The sequence below is a fragment of the Mus musculus genome, chromosome 1 (genome assembly GCF_000001635.26).
Source record: "Mus musculus strain C57BL/6J chromosome 1, GRCm38.p6 C57BL/6J".
NCBI classification, from domain to species: Eukaryota; Metazoa; Chordata; class Mammalia; order Rodentia; family Muridae; genus Mus; species Mus musculus.
Genome location: NC_000067.6, coordinates 134,896,923 through 134,909,681, shown reverse-complemented (window position 1 = coordinate 134,909,681; position 12,759 = coordinate 134,896,923). Strand labels below are relative to the sequence as shown.

General features: G+C 40.8%; 1 protein-coding gene across 8 annotated transcripts in view; it reads left to right on the top strand.

Moving 5' to 3' along the window:
- Positions 1–12,759, top strand: part of Ppp1r12b (protein phosphatase 1, regulatory subunit 12B) — a 201,306-nt gene that overhangs the window by 46,282 nt on the left and 142,265 nt on the right. For 6 of the 8 annotated variants that reach the window (XR_387177.4, XM_006529707.4, XM_017321277.2 and 3 more), the window contains exon 2: positions 7,174–7,304. The exons of the other annotated variants lie outside the window; for them this stretch is intronic. Coding sequence is in view for 5 of the 6 variants with exons in the window: in XM_006529707.4 (XP_006529770.1) it covers positions 7,174–7,304 (131 nt within the window). In the remaining variant the exon portion in view is untranslated. The remainder of the gene's footprint in view (positions 1–7,173; positions 7,305–12,759) is intronic. 8 annotated transcript variants of the gene reach the window in all.

The following is a 12,759-nucleotide window of genomic DNA, read 5'->3' as shown; positions in this document are numbered from 1 at the left end:
GCTGCGGATGGAGTGGGCAGAGGACATCTAAATTTAGTCCTTACTCACTGGAGAAGATCTCAGGGAGCATCCTCTCCCTCCATACCCCAGTCATACCCTCCTGGGACCTGCAGGCGGGCGGAGCAGGGGCACTGCAGACCACGGTAGTCAGACTGCCGAGTCCTTAGCTCATCGATACAAGGCTTCTTTCCAGTTCAGTCGTACAACCCTGTATCCAAGAAGCCACGTACTCTGAAAATTAAGGAATTTCCTGAAATTAGACATACAAATTCCTATATCTGGCTAGTTTCCAGACATTTTTAAATCAAATTACTTTCCTTCCATAAGTACTAGTGAGAGCCATGGTGAGTGAGGATTAAATACATTTGGTGTGTGCGGCTGTTAAAGTATTGGCTTAAAAACAACACCAGGAAATGTTCCCAGCCCTCTGAGGTGGGTAGATTCCTGGCGCCTGGGATGAGTACACTGAACTTGTTAGGGTCCCTGTCCTGTCTGACTGCAGAAGCTGATGCTTTTAACCGCGTGTTGTCCTGCACTGTGTAGAGGAAGTGGAGTATGGTTTGCAGAATTGGGGTACTCTATCTAAAGTAATTCAGAGATTGTTGTTTTTGCCTAATCCCTATTCCAACTCTCTCTCTCGCTCACTCTCTTTCTCTCTTTCTCTCTCTCTCTCTGCACACATATGGTTGTAACATTTTAATTGAAGTATATGAAGAAAATTGAGTCTCACATGGATATATACTTGGAAACAGAAAGTGTATTTTAATAGACTGGTCAGTCAGTTATAGGTATTGTTCTTAGGTGGTTATTAAAATTTCCAGCAGCAATAATTTTGCTTTCTTTCTGGTTCTCATGTATCTGAAGTTAGCCTTGAACTTGCTGTGCAGCAAATGAGAATGATGAACTAATCCTCCTGCCTCTACCTCTCAAGTGCTGGGATTACAGATGTACACCACTTTGCATGGTCTCTGATGTCATAAACCATGGTGAAGAAGCTGCAGAGAAACGGTGTGCATGCTAGGCAGAAATTCTGCCAACTGAACTATAGCCCCAACATTGTTAGTTTGTTAAGTGTTGTTGGAAATGGAGACTGAAATTATATCAATGTACTGTCTTACTCTGTTGCATTAAAACCCATCAATCATCTGGGTATGGTGGCATATGGCATTGATCCTAGCAGTTGGGAATCATAGGCAGGTGGATTTCTGTGAGTTCAAGGCCAGCCAGGGCTACATAGTGAGACCCTGTCTACAAAACAAAACAATAGCAAAATCCATTAATCTAACTTATTCTTTGAATTAATTTTTTACCAATGCCTGATTTTCTAACACTATGTATTTAGTATTTGAAAACACAGGCTCATTGATTTATGTAGATCTTCTGAATATAAATATAGTTCATTATATACTATCAATTGATCCTATTTGTAGACCAGTGGTTCTCAACCTGTGGGTTTTAATCCTTTTGGGGATTGCGTATCAGATATCCTGCATATCAGATACTTATATTACAATTCATACAAAATTATAGTTATGAAGTAATAACAAAATAATTTTATGGTTAGGGATCATCGTAACTTGAGGGACTGCATTAAAGGGTGGCAGTGTTAGGAAGATGGAGAACCCCTGCTGTAGATAGCCCAGTGTAAGTATCAGAAGAGTATCAGGAAACTGTCAAGCTCTTGACAGTAGCCGTGCTTCCCAAAATTTCAGTTTTCATTTGCATGGTCAAATGTTATTATAGCAACAAAAGTTTTCTTTGTGGCTTTGTTCATTTTGATGTCTGAATAACAAATACTTTTTTGTTAGTTACTGTTTTCTGTATTAATAATATCTTTGGAAAAGTGGCTAGTTCATCTTGCAGCCCTGCACAAGTACTTTTCCTAGAAACAACCATCATATTGCAGAAGCCATTGTAGGACTTCAATTATGCTCTTCATTTTGTCACACAGAACATTAAAAAGACATCCCCTCAAAGGCTTAGTTTTAATTGTTAGTCATCATTTTAAATGATTTGTGTATGGGATGTTTTGCCTGTTTGTATGTCTGTGCACCATGTGCATGCAATACCAGAGGAGGCCAGAAGAGAGCATGATATTCCCCTGGAACTAGAGTTACAGATAATTATTAGCTGCCATGTGGGTGCTGGAAATCAAACCTGGATCCTCTGGAAGAGCAGCCAGTGATCTTAATCACTCAGCCATTTCTCCAGCCCCTAGACCAACAATCTTTATCACTGCATAAAAGTCCATTTTAGGTAGAGTGGTTTCTTGATGCAGTTGCCTTGATTAAATAAGGCATATTTATCTACCAGCAGATTTACCTACCATGGCTTTGGCAACATTAGTGCAAATGTCAACACAAAGAGAAGACAATCAATTTTCTAATATTATTGAGAAGACAAATTTTATTTGGCTAATGAATTCTAATTTTAATGGTTTTTTAATTGGAATATTTTATTTATTTACATTTCAAATGTTATCCCCTTTCCCAGTTTCCCCTCTTCAAACCCTCTATCCCATCCCCCCTTACTCTGCTCCTTCACCCAACCACTCACCTCTCTAGCATTCCTCTACACTGAGACCTCAAGCCTTCACAGGACCAAGGGCTTCCCCTCCCATTGAGGCCAGATAAGGCCCCTTCAGCTCCTTCAGTCCTTCCCCTAACTCCTCCATTGGGTCCCTGTGCTCAGTCCAATGGTTGGCTGTGAGCATCTGGATCTGTATTGGTCAGGATCTGGCAGAGCCTCTCAGGAGACAGCTGTATCAGGCTCCTGTCAGCAAGCACTTCTTGGCATCAGAAGTTGGTCCGGGTTCAGTGTCTGCATGTGGGATGGATCCCTAGGTGGGGCAGTCTCTGGATGGCCTTTCCTTCAGTCTCTGCTCCATTCTTTGTTCCTGGATTTCCTTTAGACAGGAGCAATTCTGGGCTAAAATTTTGGCCATTCCTCAACTGGGGGGCCATGCCTAACCTCTGGATACGGTCTTGACGGGTTTTCCCTCCGCCCCTTTGTGGAGTAGTTCAGCTAATGTCATCCCCATACAGTCATAGGAGGCTCTTGCTTCCTGGCATCTGGGGCTTTCTGGTTGCTACCCCCAGTTCCCCATCCCCCATTGCTACATATCTCTGTTCAATTTCCTGACCCTCTGTACATCTTATATCTCCTGCCATACCTGATTCTTCTCCTCTTTCCCCCTCTCTCTTCCTCTCAAGTCCCTCCCACCCTCTACTTCCCTTGATTATTTTGTCCCCCTTTCTAAGTAGGACTGAAACATCCACTCTTTGGTCTTCCTTCCTTTTGAGCTTCATGTGATCCATGAGTTGTATCGTGAGTATTCCATGCTCTTTGCCTAATATCCACTTATCAGTGAGTGCATACCATGTGTATTCTTTTGTGACTGAGTTACCTCACTCAGGATGATATTTTCTATATCCATCCTTTTGCCTGCGAATTTCATGAAATCATTGTTTTTAATAGCTGAGTAGTACTCCATTGTGTAGATGTACCACATTTTCTGTATCCATTCCTCTGTTGAGGGACATTTGGGTTGTTTCCAGCTCATGGCTATTACAAATAAGGCTGCTATGAACATAGTGGAGCATGTGTTTTTATTACTGGTTAGAATTTCTGGGTATATGCCCAGGAGAGGTGTAGCTTGGTCCTCGGGTAGTACTATGTCCAATTTTCTGAAAAACCGCCAGACTGATTTCCAGAGTGGTTGTACCAGCTTGCAATCCCACCAGCAATGGAAGAGGGCTCCTCTTTCTCCACAGCCTTGCTAACATCTCCTGTCACCTGAGTTTTTGATCTTAGCATTCTGACTGGTGTGAGGTGGAATCTCAGGGTTGTTTTGATTTGCATTTCCCTAATGACTAAGGATGTTGAACATTTCTTTTAGGTGCTTCTCGGCCATTTGAGTTTCCTCAGTTGAGAATTCTCTGTTTAGCTCTGTTTCTCATTTTTAATAGAGTTATTTGGTTCTTTGGAGTCTAACTTCTCTAGTTCTTTGTATATATTGGATATTAGCCCTCTATCAGATATAGGATTGGTAAAGATCCTCTCCCAATCTGTTGGTTGCTGTTTTGTCCTATTGACAGTGTCCTTTGCAATTTTATGAGGTCCCATTTGTCAATTCTTTTTTTTTCTTTTTTATTAGGTATTTTCCTCATTTACATTTCCAGTGCTATCCCAAAAATCCCCCATACCCTCCCCCCCACTCCCCTACCCACCCACTCCCACTTCTTGGCCCTGGCGTTCCCCTGTACTGAGGCATATAAAGTTTGCACGACCAATGGGCCTCTCTTTCCACTGATGGCCAACTAGGCCATTTTCTGATTCATATGCAGCTAGAGACACGAGCTCCAGGGGTACTGGTTAGTTCATATTGTTGTTCCACCTATAGGGTTGCAGATCCCTTTAGCTCCTTGGGTACTTTCTCTAGCTCCTCCATTGGGGGCCCTGTGATCCATCCAATAGCTGACTGTGAGCATCCACTTCTGTGTTTGCTAGGCCCCGGCATAGTCTCACAAGAGACAACTATATCAGGGTCCTTTCAGCAAAATCAGTGTATGCAATGGTGTCAGTGTTTGAAGGCTGATTATGGGATGGATTCCTGGATATGGCAGTCTTTAGATGGTCCATCCTTTTGTCTCAGCTCGAAACTTTGTCTCTGTAACTCCTTCCATGGGTGTTTTGTTCCCAATTCTAAGAAGGGGCAAAGTGTCCACACTTTGGTCTTCGTTCTTCTTGAGTTTCATGTGTTTAGCAAATTGTATCTTATATCTTGGGTATTCTAAGTTTCTGGGCTAATATCGACTTATCAGTGAGTACATATCATTTGAGTTCTTTTGTGATTGGGTTACCTCACTCAGGATGATGCCCTCCAGGTCCATCCATTTGCCTAGGAATTTCATAAATTCATTCTTTTTAATAGCTGAGTAGTACTCCATTGTGTAAATGTACCACATTTTTTGTATCCATTCCTCTGTTGAGGGGCATCTGGGTTCTTTCCAGCTTCTGGCTATTATAAATAAGGCTGCTATGAACTTAGTGGAGCATGTGCATGTGTCTTTTTTTTTTTTTTTTTTTGGTTTTTCGAGACAGGGTTTCTCTGTGTAGCCCTGGCTGTCCTGGAACTCACTCTGTAGACCAGGCTGGCCTTGAACTCAGAAATCCACCTGCCTCTGCCTCCCAAGTGCTGGGATTAAAGGCGTGCGCCACCACACCTGGCTAGCATGTGTCTTTCTTACCAGTTGGAACATCTTCTGGATATATGCCCAGGAGAGGTATTGTGGGTAGTATTATGTCCAATTTTCTGAGGAACCACCAGACTGATTTCCAGAGTGGTTGTACAAGCTTGCAATCCCACCAACAATGGAGGAGTGTTCCTCTTTCTCCACATGCCAGCAGCTGCTGTCACCTGAATTTTTGATCTTAGCCATTCTGACTGGTGTGAGATGGAATCTCAGGGTTGTTTTGATTTGCATTTCCCTGATGATTAAGGATGCTGAACATTTTTTCAGGTGCTTCTCAGCCATTCAGTATTCCTCAGGTGAGAATTCTTTGTTTAGCTCTGAGCCCCATTTTTTAATGGGGTTATTTGACTTTCTGGAGTCCACCTTCTTGAGTTCTTCATACCATGCAGTTCTCCCTATTGCTCTGTAGTACAAGATTGGCAGGATTAATATAGTAAAAATGGCCATCTTGTAGAAAGCAATCTACAGATTCAATGCAATCTCCATCAAAATTCCAACTCAATTCTTTATAGAGTTAGAAAGAGCAATTCTCAAATTCATTTGGAATAACCAAAAACCCAGGATAGCGAAAACTATCCTCAATAATAAAAGAACATCTGGGGGAATCACCATCCCTGACCTTAAGCTGTACTAATTCTAATATTTTAACTATTTATTTGAAATATGAAGGAGGAGATTCACAGGCAAGTTTTCTTGGGAACTGTCTGAGCCTGAATAATTATCCCTGTCAACTATTTATTTTTCTTTTCTTTTTTGTTTTTATTGTTGAGACAAGGTCTCTTTGTATATCCCTGGCTGTCCTGGACCTCACATGTAAACCTTAAACCATGTTGGCCTTAAACCATGCCTGCCTCTCTCTCCCCAGTGCTGGATTAAAGGCATGTACCATCATGCCAGCTTCCTTTTTATTCTGTGTTAAAGTAGCCTTTTCGTTTCTCTTCTTCCTTCCTCCCGCCTCTCCTCTCTCCCTTCTGTCTCTCTCTCTCTCTCTCTCTCTCTCTCTCTCTCTCTCTCTCTCTCTCTCTCTCTCTCTCTCTCTCTCTCTCTCTCTCTCTCTCTGTGTGTGTGTGTGTGTGTGTGTGTGTGCATGTAGAAGCCTAAAGGCAATCTTGGTGCAACCTGAGGACAATCTCATGTGATGTGCATCTTTGTTTTTTGAGGCAGGGTCTCTCACTGGCCTGGAGCTTACTAGTAGGCGAGGCTGGTCAGCCAATGAGAACTACAAATCTGCCTATGTCTGCCTCCTAGCGCTGGAATTATAAGTATATGCCACTGTGCCAGCTGTTTTACCTAGATTCTGGAAATGGAACTAGCCCTGTTTGTTTATTTACTTATTTATTTATTTATGAAATAGAGCATCACTGCATAACCAACCTCAGCCTTGAGCTCTTCTGTTCCCTCCCAAATGCTGGCGTTACAGTTATGTCCCACCATGTCTGGATCAAACAGATTTCATTTTGATTATTTTTAAGCTTATTAAAGATTTAAAGCCCTTTATTCAACAACAACAACAACAACAATAACAACAATGACAACAACAAACCTGTGTTTTCCCTACTTGCTGTGATAAAGGCAGAGAACAGTATCTGCCTGCACCTACAAATACACTTTCCTGTATCATCCAAAGCCATTTAGAAAACCACATGAGAACATTTCTAACACGCTTTCCTTTATAACACAATGCTGCAATAGCTTACCCATTTACAGCACTGTAGAGATCATTTCATAGTTAATCCCATTAATACTGAAAATAATATCTAATAGTGCTTCTAAGTTGGAAGTCATATTTCAGACACTTACTAGGAAAAATGAGTAGTGCATCAGAACTGCTAGTCACTGCTGTTGTCCAGAGCAGTGTCTGGACAAAATAGAACTCAGTAAATGCTTGTTGAATGAATCAATGGGCTTTTCTTTTCAGGCCTGTATTGATGAAAATTTGGACATGGTGAAGTTTCTGGTGGAGAACAGAGCCAATGTAAACCAGCAGGACAACGAGGGCTGGACACCCCTGCATGCAGCAGCTTCCTGTGGTTATCTCAACATAGCAGAGTGAGTGAGCGGCGTTGTGGGTTTGATGCACATTCCTCCTCTGCTTCCCAGAAATGGAATTTCACAAATAGTTATAAATTTCTCTAAATTACAAAAGCAGAAAATTGACTATTAAGAGCTAGCTGACACTGTGCTTTGTATCTCAATGCACAGTTCTTAGCTCCAATTTTTGTTTGCTTCTGTTTTTGTATAGTTCATAATTTCTGGACTATTCAGAGGCAGCATCAGCCTGGCATGCTGTCTGGCTACTTTCCAAACAGCAGAACACAAGCATGGGAGTTGTAGTTTGTTTGTTTGTTTTTTTAACTTTTCTGTAAACCTGCTTTTTGTTTGTTTGTCTTTATAAATATTATTGCAGTAAATAGCAAATTCTTAGCTGGAACAGATGGAACCAAGGCAAAGTAGTGATTGGCAGCGTGCTCCACATTGGTTAAATGACTGCGTTTAAGACGTTAACAGTTCCTGCGTAGGGTAGAAGAATTCTGATCACATGGCACCTACTGTATGAGAAGCAAAGTAGGTATTTAGTATATGGAAGGATGATCAGGATTTTATTTCTACTTGGGAAAGAAACTTGGACATTGAAACATCTTTAAAATTTGCAATATTTTGATTGCTAAAGTAAATCTGATAAGGATAGTCTATGGTCTTTTGAAAACCAGTCGGTTAAGCCTTTTTAAATGATATGATTGGAGCTAGCACATTTTTTTTCCTTAGTAAAAAGCAGGCAGCCATGTAGAGGTCTGAGAATTGCATTTGCCCAGGTTTCCTGGGGCATCTCTACGTGTCTGGGCTTCCTTCTGACCCAGGGGTTCTCAGTTGGAGAAGTTAAGCCCAGAGAGTGTCAGAGGGAGGCACATGAGGCCCAAGTGCAGTGGGTGGACGAGGCTGCTGCTTAAGACGGTAGATAACTGGATTGGTCCCAAAGCCAAACCTCTGGGTAGCAGAGTTTTCCTGGTTCTTCATTCCTCTCCCTGCTCTGTAAGCTCCACATCACCTAGACTGCCTCCATTGCAGGCCATAGAAAAGCTCTGGTTCTCATTATACTCACTAATGTTGGTGTTCCAGTGCAGAGGCGCCAAGGTGTCCATTTTGGACTTAGAACATTTATTTAAGAAACAAGGCATATCAGCTTCTCATTTGTATTTGAGTGTGCCTTTAGGTGGAATGTTTGTGATTAAGCCACAAAATCTCATTACATTCAAGAAGTCATTTTTAATCCATTTTTCTTTCCTTTCTCACTCATCTAAGGCCAGCTGAGTCTTAAAATTAGAATAATATGTGGTGGTATCTTTCTGGGAAGCTGCATAGAGAGAATTATTGTAATGCATTTTGCGGTTTCTTTAATTCATTTTTAAAGACAAACATAGTTCTTCAGAAATAAATTTAAAATTAGAAATCCTTTGCTCAATCAAATATTACCTTGACTGGAATAAGCTTATTGGTGACCATCACAGATTCTGCATATGAATGTCTGACCCACTGGGCTCCACTGCAGATGTGGGTGGGGCTAGAGACAGCATGCCTCACTTTACCATGTAAAACATATTATATTAGACAGGTGTTTATTTTACTGTCTTTATTTGTGATACTTTTATACAACAGGTCAGAGAAATAACATGATTATTACCTGGGGATTGAAACAGAGCCATGGCTCAGAAACTGAGTACTGGCTGCTCTTACCCAGGACCTGAGCTGGGTCTGTAGCACTCACATGGCTTCCTTCAATCCTCTATTCATTACAGTTCCAGGGCATCCGGCCCTTCTTCTGGCTTCCAGGAGCTGTGCACACATGAGGTATACGAACATTCACTGGGACAAAACACCCACACATACAAGATAGTAAAAATAATTTTGAAAAATTAGTGAGGGGCAGGGTATCACCGTATAGCTCTAGGTGATCATGGGCTCCATTTAGTCAAGGCAGCCCTTGAACTTGAATCCTTCTGCCTCAGTAGCCCAAGTGCTAGGGTCACAGATGTGCTCTTTCTCTACATTGGCATCTGTTTGTGTTTTGAAGAACTGATACCTTAAATTTATTTCTAGGATAATTGCCAGCACTAGCCTTCAAGGGAGGGGGATGAAGGGCAGAGAGCCTGGCTATTTGAGGAGACCCAGGGCCATGCTATTTCATGATCCTTGGTGATCCTTTATTGCCACATATTTTACTCTGTATGGATGGTGTGTGCATGCGTGTGTGCACGTGTGTGTGTGTGTGTGTGTGTGTGTGTGTGTGTGTGTGTGTGTGTGTTTCTTTCCTCATTTTGAGTTCAAGGAGAATACTAGTTAGCTGCATTATTCCTAGTAGTGTTTAATTCAGAAGCAACAGATTGGTCTAAGCATTTAGCATGACTAATTTATCGCAATGCTAGTATATTTCGAGCTTTTTTGAAAACATATTTTTATTTCTGTCCTTTTTTCCCCTCTTAATAGAATAGCAAAGGGAGCCAGTGAAATGACTCAACAAGCAAAGGCTCTTACCACCAAATCTGAGCACCCTTGGAACTCAGGTGGTGGGAAAGAACTGATTCCTGGACGTTTCATTTGGCTCTCTTGTATGTTCTGTAGCATACTCATATGCACATACACCAATAAATAAGCGAATAAGTAAGGAAATAGATAAATTTTAGAAAACAGTAGCAAAGTACCTTTGACCAATGCTCAGCTGGTCTTTCCAGGGACATCTATGGCTCTCATGGCAATTCTGAGCCTCTGACAGTTAGCAGGCTCCTCCCGTTTCCTGCTGCTTACTAGGTCATATGCTAATGTTTACTCGTGTTCAGTATAAGTGTAGTGCTAAAAGGTTTTATTTCTCTCCTATGAATGGGGGGGGTGTGGAAAATAGAAAGCTATATTCCTTGGTAGAAACCACTTTTCTTGATTATTATCCCCAAAACAGAAAAGGGCGATGCGCAGCCTATGTAACCTGAGGATGTTGTGCCTGACCCATTAAGGGATGGATAAATGTTAGAACAGAAACCAAGATATTTAATTCAAGAAACATTCATAGAATGTAAGAGAGAAAGCATCAAGATCCAGTGTCTGCCATGGAAGAGCTGCAGCTAATGTTTGCAGGGGCAGGCAAGTAGCATTAATGGAAGGAAAGATAGAATTCAGTTGGGAACAGGCAAAATTCTTGAAGGCATAAAATTTGAAATGGACCTTGAAAGATGTGAGAGGTGTCTACAAGGGAGAGGAGAAGGGCGTATGTTCCATCCACTTATAGGAAGAAGCCTATCCCGTGGAGCAGGGCTGGATGTGCAGGGATGGGGACTAGTAAACGATTGTGTTTGAGTGCAGTATGGATTTCAGGGCAACCAACATTTATCATGTACTTATGTGTATATACTATTTATATATTGATTTTATTTTCAGTGTACAGGATTTATGGTTGAATGCTCACTTGGCTTGAGGGGAAGAAACCAGAAAAGAAAAACTATTGGCTATAGAGAAATGAAGGAATAATTAGATACAATGGTGCTATTCTGTAGATTTAAAAATACAGATAGCAGCGAAGAGCTTTAGAATTGAGTAAGGTGTCTTTCTCTGAGTCTCTGAGAGAAGATAGGCCATGGAACTGTGTCTTAGTCAGTGTTCTATTGCTGTGAAGAGACACCATGACCACAGCAACTCTTATAAGAGAAAAGATTTCATTGGGGCTGGCTTACATTTCAGAGGTTTAGTCTGTTGTCGTCAGGCAGGAAGCATGGCAGCACATAGGCAGACATGGTGCTGGAGAACTAGCTGAGTGTTCTGCATCTGGATCTGCAGGCAACAGAAAAGAGAGAGAGAGAGGAGTGAGGAGAGAGACAGAGACAAAGCCCACTCTCAGTGACACACTTTCTTTAACAAGGCCATACCTTCTAATCCTTTCAAATACTGCCACTCTCTAGTGACCAATTATTCAAATTTACGAGCCTATTAGGGTCATACTTATTCAAGCCACCATAGTTGTAGATATGTAGAGCTGATATGTCAGCATTTATTGAGGCTTTATTATTATACCAGGCACTGAGAAAGCAAAATTAGGCCTTGTTTGTTTGTTTGTTTGTTTGTTTTTTCAAGACAGGGTTTCTCTGTAGTCCTGGCTGTCCTGGAACTCACTTTGTAGACCAGGCTAGCCTTGAACTCAGAAATCTGCCTGCCTCTGCCTACCAAGTACTGGGATTAAAGGCGTGCACCACCACGCCTGGCTAAAGTTAGGCTTTTAATTTCATTTTTATTGCTTTTTCCTCTTCTTTTCGAACTCTCAAATTCACTGGCCATAGATATATTAATTTTATTTTAAGTCTAACCCATCTAAAATGTGTTTTTTTTAAATATCATAGTAGCTCAATAAATATTGATTGAATTGTTGATGTTTATTGAATTGTTGAATGAATATAATTTACATAGTTTTTCTTTCTCTTTTAAATATTTCTGAGTATCTGATAGTACTCTTAGAATTATTGGGATTCTAACTGGCCTAAACTAATTTGATTTGGACTTAAGGGACTGAGGCTAATAGCTTCTGCCATGTACTAGTTATGTAATTTTGAGAAAATCACTTTTTTTCTTACTTAAATTTTTTCTTATGAAAATTACTTAACATATTTGAACCTTGGTTCTTTAAAATTTTTTTTAACTATTTAGTTTGTGTGTATGTGTGTGTAATGGTCTGCATATAAAAGTCAGAGAGCCACTTGTAGGGATCCTTTGTCCCCTTCCACCATGTGGGGACTGAAGTCACATGGTTGGTCTTGTTGACAACCCTCCCCTCAGCTAAGTCTTCTCTCAGACTTAAAGCCTTTTTTTTTTTTTTTTTTTTTGGAGACAGGGTTTCTCTTTATAGCCCTGGCTGTCCTGGAATTCACTTTGTAGACCAGGCTGGCCTCGAACTCAGAAATCCGCCTGCCTCTGCCTCCCAAGTGCTGGGATTAAAGGTGTGCGCCACCACTGCCCAGCTATTTATTCATTTATTTATTTTTGGGAGCCTCAGTTTCTTAAAGGGTAGAGTACTTAGCTGTATTTATGTTGTCATCATCATAACTTTGTTTAAGATTGATCTGTTTGCATATGTGTGCAAGAGTGGGGAGGAGGGAGGAAGGCAGAATTAGAGTAGAGAGAGAAGCAGTTTGAAAACTAAAAGATGCTGGTAAGGCACTGAAGTTACTGGCTCTTCTCCAATATTCTGTATGGATTGATTCAGAATCTGCTTCACATTTTAAATGTTTCTTCTTTAGTAATTTAGTTTCCTTTATGAATGCAGATTTATATAGATGGCTTGTTTTTTGGAAGCATAGTTTGTGCAAATTCTAATACATGCTTTTATTCTTCAGTTTTCACACCTATAACAGTACTAAGTAAACTTCACCTGATGCTGTATATGTTTTTCATGAGAACTGGTTACATCATTTTTGAGTGTTCTTATTTATATACTTGAAGTATAGTATATCTTTCTGAAAATTCAGTTGGA